This window comes from Periplaneta americana, chromosome 2, assembly GCF_040183065.1.
Source record: "Periplaneta americana isolate PAMFEO1 chromosome 2, P.americana_PAMFEO1_priV1, whole genome shotgun sequence".
Classification (NCBI taxonomy): domain Eukaryota; kingdom Metazoa; phylum Arthropoda; class Insecta; order Blattodea; family Blattidae; genus Periplaneta; species Periplaneta americana.
In genome coordinates this window covers 13,176,749-13,197,337 of record NC_091118.1, presented here as the reverse complement: position 1 = coordinate 13,197,337, position 20,589 = coordinate 13,176,749, and the positions used below count along the sequence as shown (strand labels likewise).

The following is a 20,589-nucleotide window of genomic DNA, read 5'->3' as shown; positions in this document are numbered from 1 at the left end:
CAGAAGGAACTGATGTCCGTACAGCATACTGACGTCGGCTTTGGAGGTGAATGGAAAGAATAAATCAGGCGGTCAGAAAATAGACGGCGGTAAACCGTGTTCGAGTCTTTGAAGTTATCAGTGGCGTACTTAATGGACGTAATTAATACAAGTTTACAGGCGTGGATGTGGAGTTCGTGCAGGCACAGTGATGCCAACAGAAATGCTTTTTTCTCATATTGCGAATAAATATAGGCATAAAAAATAGCCGCAGTATTGATGTGCGTGTGAGGAACAGGAGCAGTAACGGCATACAGTGGCGTATCAAGATCATCGGACAGGGCGAGGCGACATACTTAGTCTACTGCGCTTGAAATAGTTCAGTTCACATGCTGAATGATCAGTGGCGTATCACAATAACAACAATCCTGTATGTTTTAGACAAACAGTGATACCAACATAAAAACCTTTAACGTATTTTATTTGGATATTGTGTACAGCAATTTGAACAATAATTATAAAGACAATTGACTATTGATGACAATAATAGACTAATAATAATAATAACAATAATAATAATAATAATATTCACAAGGTATCAGTGGCGTGTCAAGCTCCAACCACAACAAAGCCACACAACACGAGAGTAACGACAGCCTAGAGCAATGAAGTAACAGCATTACACGCAGAGCAGGGATGCCAACACAACACATTCCCGCTGGTTACTGTGGTATAATGGTATTGCTGCTGTGTTGGCAGCACTGCGCCTGCTCAGCCCTGCAGCATGGCCGCCACTTCTGTGCGCCCGCACTGACGCGCCAGGTCCAGGGCTGTCCGTCCCTGCTTATCCCTCGCCCCCCGCTCAGCGCCATGCTGCAACAGCAGCTGCACCACTGGGGCGCGGCCACACCCTGCTGCACAGTGCAGTGCAGTCCGCTGGTCTGCATCAGGCTCGTTGGGCCGCGCCCCAGCTGCCAGCAGCAGCTCACACACTGCAGGGTGCCCACTGAGTGCAGCCACATGCAGAGCAGTGCCGCGCCATAGTCCTCCCTTCACATCCGGCCGCGCCCCGGCAGCCAGCAGCGCCCTGCACGCATCCTGGCGTCCTTCACGTGCAGCCAGCCACAAGGGCGTGCAGCCATCACGATCCACGGCGTTCACCAGGCTGCCTGCATCCAGGAGCAGCTGCACCCTGTGTGTGTCCCCCCGCTGCGCTGCCCGGTGTAGCTCAGTCCTGCCTTCGCTGTCCTTCTGCTGCAGGTTGGGCCTGACCTCAGCCGCAGCTCTGAGCTTCTGCAGCAGACAAAACAATCTGGTCAGAGGAAGCTCAGTCAGCTAGGTGACAGTTCACTAGGCTCAGTGAAGCTGATGGCAGTAGTAGTGACAGTAGCCATGACTACAGTAATGTCAGTAGTGACAGTAGCCATAACTACAGTAATGTCAGTAGTAATAACAGTGGCCATAACTACAGTAATGTCAGTAGTAGTGACAGTAGCCATAACTACAGTAATGTCAGTAGTAGTGACAGTAGCCATGACTACAGTAATGTCAGTAGTAGTGACAGTGGCCATAACTACAGTAAAGTCAGCAGTAGTGACAGTAGCCATGACTACAGTAATGTCAGTAGTAGTGACAGTAGCCATAACTACAGTAATGTCAGTAGTAGTGACAGTAGCCATAACTACAGTAATGTCAGTAGTAGTGAGAGTAGCCATGACTACAGTAAAGTCAGTAGTAGTGACAGTAGCCATAACTACAGTAATGTCAGTAGTACTGACAGTAGCCATGACTACAGTAAAGTCAGTAGTAGTGACAGTAGCCATAACTACAGTAATGTCAGTAGTAGTGAGAGTAGCCATGACTACAGTAATGTCAGTAGTAGTGACAGTAGCCATGACTACAGTAATGTCAGTAGTAGTGACAGTAGCCATGACTACAGTAATGTCAGTAGTAGTGACAGTAGCCATAACTACAGTAAAGTCAGCAGTAGTGACAGTAGCCATAACTACAGTAATGTCAGTAGTAGTGAGAGTAGCCATGACTACAGTAATGTCAGTAGTAGTGACAGTAGCCATAACTACAGTAATGTCAGTAGTAGTGACAGTAGCCATGACTACAGTAAAGTCAGCAGTAGTGACAGTAGCCATGACTACAGTAATGTCAGTAGTAGTGAGAGTAGCCATGACTACAGTAAAGTCAGTAGTAGTGACAGTAGCCATAACTACAGTAATGTCAGTAGTAGTGAGAGTAGCCATGACTACAGTAAAGTCAGTAGTAGTGACAGTAGCCATAACTACAGTAAAGTCAGTAGTAGTGACAGTAGCCATGACTACAGTAAAGTCAGTAGTAGTGACAGTAGCCATGACTACAGTAATGTCAGTAGTAGTGAGAGTAGCCATGACTACAGTAAAGTCAGTAGTAGTGACAGTAGCCATGACTACAGTAATGTCAGTAGTAGTGACAGTAGCCATAACTACAGTAATGTCAGTAGTAGTGACAGTAGCCATAACTACAGTAATGTCAGTAGTAGTGAGAGTAGCCATGACTACAGTAAAGTCAGCAGTAGTGACAGTAGCCATGACTACAGTAATGTCAGTAGTAGTGAGAGTAGCCATGACTACAGTAAAGTCAGTAGTAGTGACAGTAGCCATAACTACAGTAATGTCAGTAGTAGTGAGAGTAGCCATAACTACAGTAAAGTCAGTAGTAGTGACAGTAGCCATGACTACAGTAAAGTCAGTAGTAGTGACAGTAGCCATAACTACAGTAATGTCAGTAGTAGTGACAGTAGCCATAACTACAGTAATGTCAGTAGTAGTGAGAGTAGCCATGACTACAGTAAAGTCAGTAGTAGTGACAGTAGCCATGACTACAGTAATGTCAGTAGTAGTGACAGTAGCCATAACTACAGTAATGTCAGTAGTAGTGAGAGTAGCCATGACTACAGTAAAGTCAGTAGTAGTGACAGTAGCCATAACTACAGTAAAGTCAGTAGTAGTGAGAGTAGCCATGACTACAGTAAAGTCAGTAGTAGTGACAGTAGCCATGACTACAGTAATGTCAGTAGTAGCGACAGTAGCCATGACTACAGTAATGTCAGCAGTAGTGACAGTAGCCATGACTACAGTAATGTCAGTAGTAGTGACAGTAGCCATGACTACAGTAAAGTCAGTAGTAGTGAGAGTAGCCATGACTACAGTAAAGTCAGTAGTAGTGACAGTAGCCATGACTACAGTAATGTCAGTAGTAGCGACAGTAGCCATGACTACAGTAATGTCAGTAGTAGTGAGAGTAGCCATGACTACAGTAATGTCAGTAGTAGTGACAGTAGCCATGACTACAGTAAAGTCAGTAGTAGTGAGAGTAGCCATGACTACAGTAAAGTCAGTAGTAGTGACAGTAGCCATGACTACAGTAATGTCAGTAGTAGCGACAGTAGCCATGACTACAGTAATGTCAGTAGTAGTGAGAGTAGCCATGACTACAGTAATGTCAGTAGTAGTGAGAGTAGCCATGACTACAGTAATGTCAGTAGTAGTGACAGTAGCCATGACTACAGTAATGTCAGTAGTAGTGACAGTAGCCATGACTACAGTAAAGTCAGCAGTAGTGACAGTAGCCATGACTACAGTAATGTCAGTAGTAGTGAGAGTAGCCATGACTACAGTAATGTCAGTAGTAGTGACAGTAGCCATGACTACAGTAAAGTCAGCAGTAGTGACAGTAGCCATGACTACAGTAATATCAGTAGTAGTGACTGTAGCCATGACTACAGTAATGTCAGTAGTAGTGAGAGTAGCCATAACTACAGTAATGTCAGTAGTAGTGACAGTAGCCATGACTACAGTAAAGTCAGTAGTAGTGACAGTAGCCATGACTACAGTAATGTCAGCAGTAGTGACAGTAGCCATGACTACAGTAATGTCAGTAGTAGTGACAGTAGCCATAACTACTGTAATATCAGTAGTAGTGATATTAGCCATAACTACAGTAATGTCAGTACTACCCTATTAGTAGTAGTAGCAGTAGTGATAGTGGTGGCAGTTCTAGTCTGAAAATTCAAATTAAGTTTGCTCTCCAACTGCAGCTGGTCGCAATCTCTGTTGTAACAGTTTGTATCAATCATTGCTCATAACTGTAACCATGGCAACAGCTCACACTTACTGCTGTCTTCTGACGCTCCGCTTGCAGTTCGTCCGCCATTTTCTTCAGTTCCTCCCCCTTCGCTTGCAGTTCTTCTCGCAGAGCCTGCAGAGCTTCCTCCTTACTCTGCAATTAAAAACAAATCTGGTTGAGAAGAACCTCAGATGTCGATAACTGGAATAGAAACATGACTATGATGATGATGACGATGATTTTATAATACTAATAATATTATAACTAATATTCTTTTTATCATTATTAAAATGTGCAAAGACTGAACGGAGCTCGTAAACTCCCTCGTAAAAGGTTAAAGGTAAAAGAGAAGACGGAAACGATACCATAAAAGAACTTAAATTGGAAACTTTGGAGAACAGACGTAGGGAAAGTGGAATAACGTCACTGTATAGAGCACATCTAGGTCAGAAAGCATGGGTAGACATAACGGCTCGGTTAGAGAAGCCAACGTACTATAGTAGTATTCTTATTGTGTTGCGTATAACTTATAACTGTATTAATATTGTAGGGGAGAGTTGCGTAATTTGTACCGTTGCACAGTGGTCTAAAATCCATATTTAGGAGGACAAATGCAGAAAAATGACATGTAAAAAAATGAAATTAAACCCTTAAATTATTGTTCCTATATAACTGAGTAACACTCAATTGATAATCTTAATCAGCGGAGGTGGCTGCATAGCGAGATAAGAGGCCGGTGACATGCCACATTTCGCCACCCAGCATTCTTACTCAGCAAGCGCCGCGAGTCTGCCGTTTTCTTTGTGCTGTAACTCTGTTGTAAGTGGTCGATTCCATTCATATTTGGTACCAACGTGTCCAGTAGTTCTTTAGGTATGTAACACTGTTTGTTTTTGTTACATCTAATGTTATTATAGTATGTCAAATTAGCATGAATGGACACGGGACAAAATATAAATATAACCATTGAGTGCAGACTTTGCTAAGGTACAGAAAAAAAAAACCCCTCTGGTTCGTCCAAAATTGTTTTTTTTTTTTTTTCACTTCCTCCACTATTTACCTCTATTTTAAATCTAGTCTTAAGGTGCGCAGATTTGCACAAGTAATAATTTATGAGCACTATTCTTTCGAGTTGCAGTAGTGGCATTTTTCTCAGTTGCAGTTATTTCAATATCTGTGAACCGAATCTGCTTCCGCAGTATAATTCAGGGAATTCAAGGTGACAGCTTGTTAATTATGTACCAAATAAGCTTCCCGAGTATTCAAAAGCTGTAATGGTACCTAAAATGTTACATTTTCCTCCCCATAAGATTTTGTCTACATGCATCCCCCTGTAAGGGGCACTTCTGCTCATACCAACGTAAACTGAGTTTGTACACAAAACAAATGTACTAAGTGTAACTACTGTATAAAATTTCATAAAAATCTGTTAGATAGGACAAAAGTTATTAATTTTCTCTAATTGCGCCTCCCTACAAGGGGTAGTTACACTTAGACCAACGTAATGAGAATTTGTATGCAAAACATACATGCTACCTGTAAGTACTTTGTAAAATTTCATACAAATCTCTTAAATAGGAGAAAAGTTACTAATTTTGTCTAATTGTGCCCCCTATAAGGGGTAGTTCTCCTTATACCAACGTAATCAGAGTTTGTATACAAACATATATGTTCCTTGTAACTGTTTTGTAAAATTTCATACAAATCTATCAAATAGGAGAAAAGTTACTAATTTTGTCTAATTTCGCCCCCCTATAAGGGGTAGTTCCCCTTATACCAACGTAACGAGAGCTTGTATACATAACAAAACTGCCGTGTAAAATTTATAAAAATCTGCTAATAGGAGAAAAGTTGCTAATTTTGCCTAATTGCGCCCCCTGTATGGGGTAGTTCCCCTTATACCAACGTAATCAGAGCTTGTATACAGAACATATATGCTACTTGTAACTGTTTTGTAAAATTTCATAAAAATCTGTCAGATAGGAGAAAAGTTTCTAATTTTGTCTAAATGCGCCCTCTATAAGGGGTAGTTACCCTTATACCAACGTAACGAGAGCTTGCATACAAAACATATATGCTACCCGTAACTACTGTGTAAAATTTCATAAAAATCGTTAGGTAGCTGAAAAGTTATTAATATGTCCCGCTAAAATTGCATTCTAGACCACTGTGCGTTGCCTAAATTGTACCATCATCTTGAAAATAGTTCCATGATAAGTGTTGTCATCTACGTCACACATTGTGAACTACATCTACAAATATGCCATTTTATGAGAGACGAAGGCTGTGGGTTGTGAAGTGAGAAAACTTGGTTTAGGTAGTTTCAATCTAGTTTCTGCGCTACCTGGCTACAACAATTACTTCCGAAAGCTAAGCGGAAGTCCACAATGCTGTATATTATTTAAAACTACATTTATATATTGTAACTGTCATTAAGTTACAGACTTCTGTTAGGAACCGTTAAGCAGCAAGAATTTAACAAAGAAAACATGGCGAGGTTGCGTATTTTGTACCGGCTTCAGTTTCCTATAATGTACCGGTACAATATAGGGAACTTTCATTATAAATGTATGAAATTATAGTGACGTATACCTAATTTAAATCAGCAATTATAATTTATTAACTTCTAATCATTCTAATATGAATATAATACTATAATTTATATTTTAGGAAATAAAACACATTCAATTCTGAATTTAAAATAGTCATGTCAGACGTTCATTACAAATAATAAAAATTACTGTGACAAAATAGCATAAACACAATAAATTATGCATTTAGAATTTAATCGAATAATTTCCACATTTCATGTTCTGGCGTTTTCAAGTTTCTTCCTTTATAACAAATTATAATTGCATTTTACATTAATTCCAGAGTGGCAAAAATCTTGCTGTTGCTGCATATATGAATGGCGATCATGCAATAAATGAATGTGCCCGAATGTGCAATGTGCCTAAGCCTACAATACTAAAACATGCGAAAAACAAAAACGTAAATGCTATTGGAGATGTTAAATCGTTTGGAAGAACAGCAGTATTTTCGGCAGAAATTGAAAATGAACTTGAAAATCACATTCTAAAGTTTGAATAAATGATATTTGGATTATCTCCAACAGATGCTAGGAAACTTGCTTTTGATGTAGCTCAGAGAAATGGACTGCCACTTAATTTCAATCGTGAAAAGGACCAAGCATTGAAGAAATGGTATTATGCACAGCCTATCTGAAGAGGCAACCCAAATTGTGTAGGCAGACAGAGGCAACATCCATGGCTCGAGCGAAAGAGTACAACAAGGAACGTGTCTATGAATTCTTCGATCTGCTGGAAAACAGTGAAAGATACAAATTGGAATCCACGAGAATTTTCAATGTGGACGAAAGTGGCTTCTCCACAGTACAGAAGAAGACACAGAAAATCGTAGCGAGGAAAGGCAAGAAAGAAGTGGGTGTGATATCGAGCGGAAAAAGGAGTGAATGCAACGATGTGCCAGTGCATCTGGTCAATATGCTCCTCCCATGAATATGATCTGTCTGTTGGTGCTCCACAAGTCATTTTTATTACAGTTTCAGAAACTGGCTACATCAACTCTGAATTGTTCGTCAAACGGATGCAACAATTCATTTCCTCCGTCCATCCTACCAAAGAAAGGCCAGTATTGCTATTGCTTGATGGACACACCATCCTCAGCAAGAACTTTGATGCCCTGATGTATGTGGCACAATTCAGGAACCCAGTTGCCTAATTTGTACTCATTGCAGACATTTAGAAAACTGAACGTCATGACTTTATGTTAACTTGAAGTAAACTTTTCTTTTTAGGAAAATCCTCCCCACATACCAGGAATTAAGATGTCGCTATTGAAATGATTCAACATTTGTCAGTTAAAATTAGAAAAAATAAAATGTGTAAAATGGTACAAATAAGGCACCTCTCCCCTATAATTGTGTTGTGTATAGTATAATTGTATTGTAAATTGTAATTTTATTGTGTATTGTTTATATTGTGTATACCACTGCCACTGGGTGCTGCCCACTTGCAGTGTAAATAAATACATACGTACAAACTGTAACCATGGTAACAGCTCACACTTACTTCTTCCAGCTGGCGCCTCATCTCCCGCCCAGCCTCCAGTTCTTGTCTCAGCTTCCCCAGCTGATCCTGGTAACTCTGTAATATAAACAAGTCTGCATTAGAGAAAGCTCAGCTGGTTAGGTGACAGTCTGACTTGAAGCAACAGGTTTCATGAAGGAATCAAGCTGATGGCCGGTATACAGCATCAGGAAATGACACAACAGCTACCAATGTTTGGATAAAGGCTTTCAGATAAAACTTCTCATCAGTCTATTATTTTCCCTAAAGAGTTAAATAATTATGATGAGTCCACAAATAAACTGAACATCTGCAGGAAGTTGATCTTCATTTTCATGATGAACTTTTAAGAAATGGGCCACAGAACAAACCGTAATTTGTATTTTCATGGTAAGCCCTAAAATAAATGGGCCGTGGATCACCTAACTACCAGAACATAATTCAGACTTTCATAAGCCCTAAAATAGATGCGCTGTTGGTCATCTATACCAGTGTGCATCAAACGTTGTGAAGATGCTGCCCATTTTTTCGGGAGACTTTTCATTGCAACCTCCTCTTCCCTCACTACCGTATATGTACCTCCCTCAAAAAAAAAGCAACAAAAAAATCCCTAGACAATTGGAAAAAAAATATGATTTTACTGAAAACCAGTCGATAGCGGCCACCTTGTAAAGTATCGTACCTGCAAGATGAGAAACCAGAATATGCTAACCTACTTTCCAATGTATTCTATTTTGCTTTTTAGACGTGCCTTCCTTATTGACATATCTTCCAAACACTTTCACTAAGTTTTCGTCAAATACGACATAAATGTATGTTAATAAGCCATTGTTGTCTTATTTTATAATCCATCCCTCTGCTCTTTACATGAGAACCCAAGGCGTCGCGACCCATACTTTGAGAACCACTGGTCTAGACCTGCCCTCCCTGATATGTAATCCACATTTTCATGATTACATTTCTCCTCATAAAATCAACTCTAAACTAGTCACTGTCCTTGGACTCCTGTCACTTAAGTATGATTTATATGTTGTTGCTTTTAAAGCTGCTTCCTACCTTCTTCTGTCGCACCTTGATGCTTTACCAGAATGAATATCTGGCTGGAAAATACACTAGATCATAAACATTTACACTGTCCTATCTCCTCTTTTATTTCTTAACTGTTTATAACAGTGGAATATCTTAATAACAGTTCTCACATACTTTTCTCTAGCAGGAATTGTCAACTATTTCTTTTCATGTTAAACTTGGGGGACATAAACTTTGCTTTTTAAGGAACCAGTATAGAAAGGCCCAATTGCACAGGACAAGGACAACACATCATGCCACACTTGCATGTTAGACAAAGGCCATACCACTGCAAATGCCTGCACTGAATGCAGATGTATTCGCCAGTTGTTCAGAGATTCATTCCCTGAAGTCCTGACATCCCATTTCTTTGGAAGCCGCTAGTAAAATCAACCGGCTTATCGCTTTCACTGAGCATTAATGTTGCACACGTTCAACTTGTCATTGAGTGTGTTTCAGTCAATGGGAATTCAAAATAAGACGATAGTGAAATAAATAAGCAGCTTCATTAGAAAATATAGCCAGCAAATTGGCCGGCGAATAAGGAAGCTTGTTCAAAGCAAATACAAGCAGTGCCATATAAATCACACTTCAGCTAGCCCCTCACCTAACCCACTCAAACCTCCTCACTGTCCTCGGCCTCGTGTCACTTAGCTATCGCCATTTTCGTCTTTCAGATATTGCCACTAATATTACTGTCACTACATTGTGATATATAATGGAGTACCCATATTTATCATTCAATTAAGTGCCTATTTGAACACACCTTGGCGTCTGCATGTCTGCCTATTTTAAAGTTTTTCGTGCTTACTGCCCCAACCTTTAATGTACCCTCAACTGTCCAATTACTATATCTGTAACCATGGTAACAGCTCATCACTTACTTTTTCCTGCTGGAGCCGCAACTGTTGCTCTCCTTCACATTTCTGCCTCAGTTCTGCTTTCTCCTGTAACCACAAAGGAATCAGGTTCAGACGTAGCCCAGTCAGTAAGGTGGCAGTACGATGAGAAACAGAATAACTCACAACCAACTACTGAATGTATTGCACTAAACAACACGACATTTCTAATTCTATCTTTCGCATTATATACATGGCTAAAAAATTTGTCTTAAATATTTTTCAATTTTCGTCGTCACCCATTTTCTGAATGTCTGGTAGTAGCAAATAGTTCTGTGGAATAAAACCTTAACTGTGATCTAATATAAGTTGTTCAGTAGTAACTGTAAATATGGCAACAGCGGAACTCTTACCCTTTCCGATTCTTCTTTCACCTTTTCCAGTTCAGCCTGTGTTTCTCTTAATTCCCTCTCTCTCAGCTTCAATTCCTCCTTCAGCTCCTCAATGCTGTTGCTGCGCCCTACTTTTTCCTCTTCCTTCCTTGCCTCCAGGCCATGCAGGGACCGCGAGTCCAACCTCTCCTTGAGGACCCTCACCTCCTCTATTAGAGGAAGCAGCAGTCTAATCTGTCCCTCCAGGGTCTTTACTCGCTGCTTGAGGTCGGGGATAGGATTCGGTTTTGCCATTCTGCACACCAGAAAGCAAGAAAACAGTGAAACCTACAAATTCTAGTCACTTCCGTTAACACCTACTCCAATGATCTTACAGAAACTGTAATGAATGAGTGCAATGCAGCGTTCAACATCATTTCTATCAAGTATTTCGGCTTGCTCAAATATGTTAGCAAGTCCGTAAAAATTCGTTCTCAAAATATTGGATTAGAAAAATAATACAGCTTCACTGACTGACAAATACCAATGTTTATCCTCAGAATATCACGGAAGGGAGAAGATTAGATACATTTCCACTTTTAGATGAATCGCTTCTAGGTTACTTTAACATTTATTACTCATTTTCTTTATTTGGAATTCAGTACAAACTTGACATAATTATAGAGAGTTGCAACAAATTTCATGTCCGCGGAAAACAACAGTTGCTCATTTACACATGTTGCACTGTCAGCAGTGTTGGAACAATACCATAATCAGCACGGCCTGACGTTGGTAACATTTTACTTTTAATCTAAGAATTTGCAGACTTTGTTGATAAGTATAAATCCTAATGATTGATTTCTGGTTGTAAGACTCACAGTTTTTAAGATCAATTTCGTCACTTTTGGACCGTTTCGTTTTTAGGCTAATTTTTTCAATTTTGGTAGTACATTCTTCGCCATTTTTGCGACTTTTGATATTACTTTCAATTTTTGTTTTCACTTAAATTTAACATAATTGGATTTTATTTTATTTTGTACTTCGTTTGCCGTCCTCATTTACAGCAAGGGTAGGTTGGAATATATTTTTCATGGAAGAGCAATTCAAGATGGACAGTAAGCTTGATTCCTTCAACAGTCCCAAGGATTTAGAGAGAGAAAACTGCACAAATCAATCAGCTGTTTCTTATTTTACAAATAGAATGCTCACAAACTTCATTAAGTATCAGGACTTTCCAGGATTCTGTAAATTCTGTATAGATACCGATATTCTCCATTGCATGATTACTTTTATTTCCACACTCCTCATCCTAGCAGCAAATAGCAAACTTGCTATCGAGAATGAAGGTAAAAAGAAATCATCAGCACAGTCAGTAACATTACCACAAACTGTAACAAGTCACAGTAACTCATCAGAATTTTTCAAAGAATTGTGCAATGTTCTAGATTCATTGGATATTCCTCTTGGAAATTAAATAACACAAAACTGACGGTAATTGTGCAATGCAACAGCGGACAATCAATTCTTAGTAATTCACATATCATCTTCATAATCCATAACATAGACTGGTTGTTCATGATAGAGCATGCTGTACTTGTACAAGAGCACAGCCATTCGGCTACCCAATCATTCACAGAATAGAAGTGATAAGCACAATAACCCTGAGGCTGCAGTGAGAGAGAGAGAGAGAGAGAGAGAGAGAGAGAGACTTAAGAAATTATATTGTGCAGTTCTGCGAATGCAATGAGACGGCAAATTGAAATACAGTTTGATTTTATATTATTTTCTATTTAGTATGTGTTGGTAAAATATATGTTTTATCTGGGAATATTGGCAACTTACATTAGCCAACTATAAAATAACGGTAGGCGCCATGTGCTACATCTACGTTGTTTTCCATGGTGTTATATAGAATTCGGTCTTTTTTAACATTTGAAAGTTACACCTAATAATTTACAATTTTTCTTTCCTTCGTTGGCTTCTGTGTGATGTATATAGTGACAAGCACGCGGTTTTAATTTGCAGCCACAAACATTTTCATCATAAAAATAGTTGACACTTATCTGTAACTTATATTGGTAATTTGCTAGGGGACGTCTTTGCATGTAGACCACTTTTACACTAAACCTAAAATTTGCTTTCGCAGGATATACTAAAACCCTAAACTAACTTATCCTAACCTTTTCCTTAATCTGTGACAGGTTACGTTAGGTTAGGTTAATGTTTTAGTATACGTCGTATACACTAAAGTTAGGTTTAGTGTAAAAGTGGTCTATATGCAACGATGTCTCCTAGCAAATTACCTTTATATATTGTAATGCACTGTCTAGTTTTCCCCCTCCTATTTCTTACAAATGTAACACTCAAGAGGTCCAGGATGCAATACGAAAAATGACCACTTTCCTAGTAATTCGTCCTGGACCCCTCGCATATGATATTAGTAACTATAACAAGAGAGGAGGAGGGCTAAAACAGTGCATTACAATAGGATATAAATAGGGAAACGGGCCTATGCATGAAACGAATTTTATGTTGAAAGTAGCCTAATTGTGGCTGCAAACTAAAACCATGTATTTAATCACTATATAAACATCTCACATAAGGTAATGAAATAAAAATGTGCCTTCTTTGGTGTAGTCCTAGCTTAGGTTTTTTTTTTATTTTTTATTTTTTCTGGAGAAATCAACACACAAATATTTATTCAAAAACTGTTTCGCGTTTACCCATTGGCGCAGCCACGGAGAGTGGTGGTGTGGATAATGAAGCTTTTGTTTTTTCAATTCATGGGTAATATTCACGATATTATATAACCTGCGGGGTAATTTGCTAGGAGACGTCGTTGCATATAGACCACTTTTACACTGAACCTAAATTTGTTTTTACAAGATATACTAAAACCCTAAACTAACCTACCTTTACCTTAATCCGTAACAGGTTACGTTAGGTTAGTATTTTAGTATACGTTGTATACAGTAAGGTTAGGTTTAGTGTAAAAGTGGTCTATATGCAACGACGTCTCCTAGTAAATTACCTTCTTGGCTTTATTGTGTGTATTAGCAATATCCTGTCATGGCAATCAAATAGGCCTAAGGAAGTTTGATTCACAATATAGGCTGTAAACGGCCGTGATTTAAGCAGTGTCGTGTTCTTGGAAGCATGTTTCTCATATTAGCACCCTCTCCTCAATCCCTAATTAAAATTCTGGCTGTGTCACTGCCTTTAACGTTACAATGCAAGTAAATGTTAAATATTATTTCGTACACTTCAATCTTATATTCCAAGAAATATTTTCCCTGAAAACAGCAAGAATAGTTGATATTAAGATCGACCAAATACTTACTTGGAAGGTTTGGAAGATACAAAATACAGTAACTACTAAAACAAAACGGTTTAACTAATTATTTATATGATATCAAACAATCCACGTAGTATTGGAAAACACAACGACTAATAAAATGTCACAAAGAAAATATAACTATATCTATTCGAGAAGGAATAACATAAACTTCCGTCTTGGTTACACAATTGCCACGTACCCACAAAACTTAGATACAATGCTGCCAACGCTAATAATGTAAAGTAATTTCGATAAAGATGAAATGGAAGAAAACTAGATAAGTGGAAAGACAGAAACGCGATTATTTTTCACTAATCAAAAGTGCAAGGCATTAAAATGTTACAGGAGACGCTATTAGTGATAATGTTTTATATCTATTATTATCTGCCTTTATATTGGCAATGCACATGTAAATAGCCGAGCATCGGCTTTTTTACTTCCACGAGATGGCGGACTCACACACCACATCGTTCAATGTTCCTGTAATAGATGGCAGTACAGTGCCATGAACCAGAGACATCTGCTGCCAGAGGGGCAAAATACTCCAGATCCACAAGAATAACAATGCTGCACCTTCCTGGAGCTATTTGAACAGCATTGCTTTTAAACCACTACAGGTTGTACAAAACAAAGCTCTCGACTGATTCATGAGTCTGACTGGTTTACTAGAACATCTCAAATACATTAAGAACTCACTATGCCATATATACGTGCAGTTTTTATCAAAATTATAAGGAAGTTTCACAGTCGACTTCAAAGAAGCCCAAATTATTTCATTAAAGGAATTGGGGACTATAATGTAGAGGACTGCAGACTGCACAGAACGGCGTATAATTTCACTGGTGGTCTTGTGATACAGTGTAAGGAAGCACAAACAAATTTCCAAACATTTTCAAGGACATCGACGTCTTCGAATTTGGGCGAAGAAGAGATTCTGTGAACTAACAACACAAGGAACAACAACATCATAGTGCAGTCAGGGAGCCATGAAGTCCGATACTGCATCAAAATCCAAGAAGAATTAAAAAAATAATAACAATTTGAACTATCTCATACCATCTTCTAAAACACTGTTTCGGCATTTAGTTTTTACCTCTTGTCTTGCTCCGAAATAAAAATAGGTGAATATTACTAATATGTGTATCTTAAATCTGAATTTAAAATCCAAATTTCCCCATCACGTACTATTTTCCGGGGAAAGTGAATTGAATTTTTTACGAAAAAACTTTTTTTAAAATTTATTACTGCTACTGATAAAATTACAACACACTAGGGATTCAAAATTTATAATAATACTTGAAAAATGTGTACTGGATACAAAAATGATGTTACATAGTATAAAACACAAAAAAACACAACAAAAATAAAAATATTTCTTGCGTATAATGAAAAAATCTCGAATTTGAACTTACATATAAAATAATCTTCTGAATGATTCTAGACAAACATTTATCTTACAAGAGCTGTCTGCAGAACAATCACTGGTGCACACTACCTCACGCACAATATCAAACTCTACAATGAACTTCATATACCCTTCCTGGTTGCACATATTCATGATCTACAGACTACATACAGGAATAAGCTACTTCTTCATGCCAACCCTTTACTAAGAGACATAACATAAATTGAAACAAATACCTCCGTCTTTGACGGTCTTATTAATAAATTTTCTTCAGCATAACCTATTTATATTTCAATTTGTATAATCATACTTTTGTAAAATCAAAAGTCAAAGTTAACCTGGAGCTTTTAATAAAAAAAAATTGAAAGTAAAAAAAAAAATTCTACCGGTCTCAAAGGACATAATAGGAAAAAAACAAAATGTTAAAAAACGGAATAAAATAATAGGACAAAAATAAAATATTAAAAAACGAATTAAATAATAGGACAAAAATAAAATATTATAAAACGAAATAAAATAACGCAAGAAAAAGAAAATAATAAAAAACTGAACACAGTAATAAAAACCGAACTGAAATAATAAAGACCGACAGAAAATAGTAGAAAACGAAAAAAAAATGACAAAGATCGTAATTAAAAACTAAATGCAGTATTAAAAACGATATAATTTAATAGAAACGCAATAAAATAATAAAATGCGAAATCTAAATAATAAGGAAAGAAATGCAATGATGGAAAAACGAAAGAAAGTAATAAAAAAACCTAATAAAATAATGAAGAACAAAAATTTAAAAACAAAATCAAATGTTAAAAAAAGAAATGAAATAATGGAAAAAGATAAAATGATAAAAATCGGAATAAAATAATACAACACGAAATCAAATATATCTGGAAAGAAATGATAAAAAACTATTATGAAAGGTTGTAAAAAAGCTTATATTCTTAAAAAAAAGAAGATTAAAATATTTTGTCTAATAAAATCCTTCTGCATAATAATTGAATTACTATATAGAAATAATATTAATGGAATTCCATTGCATCCTTACTTTACAAAAATTGAATAGCCGCCCTGAATAAGGTTGTAACCAGCAAATGCGAAATCCTTCAAAAATGAGGAAAAGCACATAACTTAGTACTGCACATACTTTTAATTTCTTGAGCAAGGCTGACAGTCAGACACGTGTGCTGATTTTAACACGAGCACAAGCATTACACATAGCGCATCATTAACAACTTAATCACGAAAAAGTCAACTTATGAGAAATGAGGGTTACAACCTTCTTCTAGGCTGGTATTCAATTAAAGACATTGTAGGATTAATTATTTTAACTTCAAATCGACAATTTTGACAGGACACACAAAACTTTGGATTCATATACAGCGTGGACTTCATTTGATCACGATCATTATCTTGAGTGTTTTCCAGATCATCTTAGTTTGTTACAAATTTCGATCTTTCATCATCTTGTCTTAAAACCTAACACACTCCATGTTACAATTTTATCTTACAGTTAGCATAGGCTAGCTCTAATTATTTCAACGCTGCTTGACAGGAATTTATTTTTCGATCATTTTATCATATTCATAATAGAAGATATTCTTTGCTACGGATGCTTTTCTTCCTGGCAGAGAGAGAATAAACTTTAGTACACAACAAAAATTCTGAAAATTCAAGCATTTTTCATTCATTAAAGTAATGTGTAGCAATCCACAGATAAAGGAAAAGTGAATTTAGGATATGATTGACCAATATTTAAGCATATTTTAACCTTAAAAGTTTTCATAAAAAGTGATATTTTTACTAAAACTATTGTATTTCCTGGACTTGGTAAAATAGCGGTACCGTCCTGTTCGAGACGTCTATACAAACATCAAAAAGCTAATTTGGATAGTTGAAAACGGTATTTGAAAATCCATGTCATGTAATGTGAAATTACATAAAATCTTAAAGAAAATATGTGTTTTAATATACAGTTTTCTCCTCTTAATTAGATTAAGCCTATGTGCATTATGTTTGAACTTTTGGCAAGCACGTTAGGCATTACAAAATGTGCCAACATTGTTGATTTTCTGTTAACTTCTTATTGCACCCCTGTCGTCCACCAAGCGCTACACAGGGCAAGCAATCACAAACCTGACAGCAGCAATTCATTTTCACCAGTTTTGATACCCGGTGAGTTCATCAGCATTGATTAACTCAGGGCTTTGCACCGGGAGCGAATCCAAACTCTAAACAGGGACGCTTAATATTCATCCGTCATGGCATCAACGTTCCGCTGTTTTCGGTGGGGAAGAAAGGGGTTGAAGAATGTCATATGGCTCCTCGTGAGAGAGTAGAATTCGCTCTTGGTGCCCAGCTCTGGTTTAATTGAAAGAAGAGTTGTTATAAGCACTGATGAAATCAGCTGCAGTTTACAATGACTCGAAGGAAGTCGGATGTCATTGACAAGCTCTTGTATGAATTAAAAATCATGCCCACTTTAATACATTTATTATAGTCGCGACGCTGTTATTTCCGGAGTGACTCCTCCTCTTTGCTTATGTCTTAGGAAGTCAAGGGTCTATAAAGTCTAGGTAGGTAGTATCGTTCGCCATTTTTGTTCTTTCGTTGCCGAGCTACCAGACGAGGGATCTATTTGCCACACCGTTAAACATTATCATGTCGTAGCTCCTATGATAATAAATCAAACGCACAGTAATTGAGCAAATTATTGAGCGGCAAATAACGTCCTCGTGTGCTTTCTGCGAACGCCAACGAAAGAGCCAAAATGGCGGGCGATTATATTAAGTATTTATCCAGCCTTACGAAATGCTTAACATCTTCATCAGCGAATCACAAGACGCACACGTTTAAATGTAACCGACCTACACGGTGATTGGCTGCCGGAATTAGAGCGACGGGACTATAGATTTTAACTTACCGACTTTTTATGCATAACAGTTCTTAAACGGAAATTTAGTTTATGAAAACTACCACTAGGAGGCTCATAAATAAACTTCAACAATATTTGTTAATAAATAATTGGAATGTCTACATATCATTAGTCGACCTTTTCAGTTTGCTCTACGTACTGTGTAATAATAATAATAATAATAATAATAATAATAATAGTAGTAATAATAATAACAATAATAGTAATCGAAATATTATGCCTAATAATACATTAAATGCATTTCTCCAAAAAGAACCAGGCAGCAACTACGATAAAATCAGCAAAATCCAGTGGATTGTCTTTCAGTGAAAGAATTATGATACAAGAACACTGAAATCAATGATTGAAATGCGAGAACTATTATATATCTGCAAATTAGAAAAAAAAAAAAAAAAAAATTAATATAGTGGAAGTATAACTGTTATGACTATTAAATGTAATGACGTCTAATTTTGCTTGGTCACATTTGGTCCATGCATTAGGTTTAGAATTATATCTGTATGTTAAAGAAAATCCTCACAGTAGCTTGAAATACGACTTCAGCACTGATATTTATACTTACTCTGCAAGGAAACGTGGAGAGTTACAAGATTGGAAAGGAAGTGCGCAGTGGAATGCTGAAGCTGCCAAGGCAACGAAACTGACGAATCAGGAAACTAGAACCAGAATTCACTGCATCACACAAACAGCTTTTATGGGAACTTGTACACAAGTAATTTACACGTGCGCTATACTTAAACTGAACAATTTACAAGTGAACTGAGATACGTTACTATTACATTTGACAGATACAGTATATTTCGTGTACAAATCCAGACTGTTTCCTCTTCTGTGTTACTGAAAGCGTGCAACGGTCTGCCGACAAATTACTGATAGCATTGGTTGATGGTTTATTGACAGAATATTAATCTCAGATAAAAAATAAATTAAGTGTGCTATCTTTAATGAACTAAAAAATCTTTAAATATTATCTGAAATGAGGAAACTACCAAATTTGGAATGATTAGGCTACGTCTAGGCCTAATCGTGAATCAGAGGAAATGAGAGGCAGATTTGTGGCGTTTGACTGAGCACTCAACAGACCTGGTTTGTAACACGTCACTGTGGTAAAGAGATATGGTAACTACACGAAATGTAAGAAAGAAGGATAATAAAGTTTTCCTTCGAACTATTGTTTCAATAAGAAATGCTAGAATTGTTGCAGGATACATAACTTACCAATATCAACCCCACTTACTGTGAAACACAATAAGATGCGTTACAAACACTGGATAGCAAAGAAGCTGGCAAATACTTCAACAGCCAAGCCCGCAATGCAGCAAACAGCTACGGGATTCCCAACCACAGCCCACAACGCAAGGTCACGTGATTACTCTAGCAGGCTTTGGAGCATGATCAATAAATAAGACATGCTAACCATGGAAACAAGAAGTTGCTGTCCAGCAAATTGTGATGAAAGCAAACAACATAGATACCGGTACAGACGGAATGACATGCAGATGTCACCTCTGGCAGAGCTGATACACGTTTTGTCAAGCTGGTCGTAACACAAACACCAGGACTGGCAATGTCTCTTGCTACTGGAAACATCAACGACTCCTTTCTAGGGAATATTTTCTGATTATCAACCTGTGCTGAGGTTTATTAGAGGCAGCTGAACTCAAATTCGAAAGCCTCAAATCTCATGTGACTACCATGTATGGGGAGGAAATCCATCGTAGTGTTCGTATATGGCTCGCTTGTCGCCCTCATTTCTCAGAATGTTTACCTCACAACAGAGAAATATAATACTGGCCATGTGCCACTTTTCCACGCATTCATTAATATCTGATCAATAGCTCCATGGTAACCAGGGAAAACAATACAAACATGGAGTTTTCTACATTTGACATTGATAATTGTAAATCAATACTATGTGGAAGCCCCGGTCGTGGGTTGGAATCCAGGTTAGAGCACAACACTTACGTTACCGTCAATGTTTATTCTCGACTGTCTTCTGTATGTTAAGCGTAATGTGCATAATCTTCCCACTATTCATAATTATTCAACCCTTTGTGAAGCAGCTTGACACTCCACTGAAAGCTTGTCAATACTATTACTAGTAATTTATTATTATTATTATTATTATTATTATTATTATTATTATTATTATCATTATTATTATTACTATTATTAATAATATTATTATTAATGTTATTATTATTACTATTATTATTACCATTACTATTATTATTATTAATACTATTATTATTATTATTACTATTATTATCTGCAGATGTATTAAATATGCTAATTTGCATGGATTGAACTAGGATCCATTTAATGCGTAGTATATACTTTTTTAGTTTTTAGGTCAGTTTTATTATTTATGCCATTTGTTAAGATATGTATCATACTGTTCTCGTCATTTGCATATTTTTACAATACTACTTATATGATTCCAGTCTTCATTTA

At 37.2% G+C, this 20,589-nt stretch overlaps 2 protein-coding genes across 5 annotated transcripts in view; one reads left to right on the top strand and one right to left on the bottom strand.

Moving 5' to 3' along the window:
- Nucleotides 1-20,589, top strand: part of LOC138713499 (golgin subfamily A member 6-like protein 24) — a 588,053-nt gene that overhangs the window by 187,468 nt on the left and 379,996 nt on the right. The window lies entirely within an intron of this gene.
- On the bottom strand, nt 442-19,500 carry LOC138713688 (putative ankyrin repeat protein PA3287). 3 transcript variants are annotated; one of them, XM_069845987.1, is made up of 7 exons: nt 19,354-19,500; nt 18,698-18,791; nt 10,504-10,777; nt 10,136-10,198; nt 8,187-8,261; nt 4,144-4,248; nt 442-1,272 (listed from the first exon to the last, which is right to left on the bottom strand). In XM_069845987.1, the coding sequence occupies exons 3-7, from the start codon at nt 10,774-10,776 to the stop codon at nt 751-753; spliced, it is 1,038 nt and encodes a 345-aa protein (XP_069702088.1). In that variant the 5' UTR covers nt 10,777; nt 18,698-18,791; nt 19,354-19,500; the 3' UTR covers nt 442-750. The 3 variants fall into 3 exon arrangements, with proteins under 3 accessions (XP_069702088.1, XP_069702079.1, XP_069702096.1); XM_069845978.1 differs by lacking the exons at nt 18,698-18,791; nt 19,354-19,500 and adding an exon at nt 13,802-16,346; XM_069845995.1 differs by lacking the exons at nt 4,144-4,248; nt 19,354-19,500 and having other exon boundaries at nt 18,698-19,339.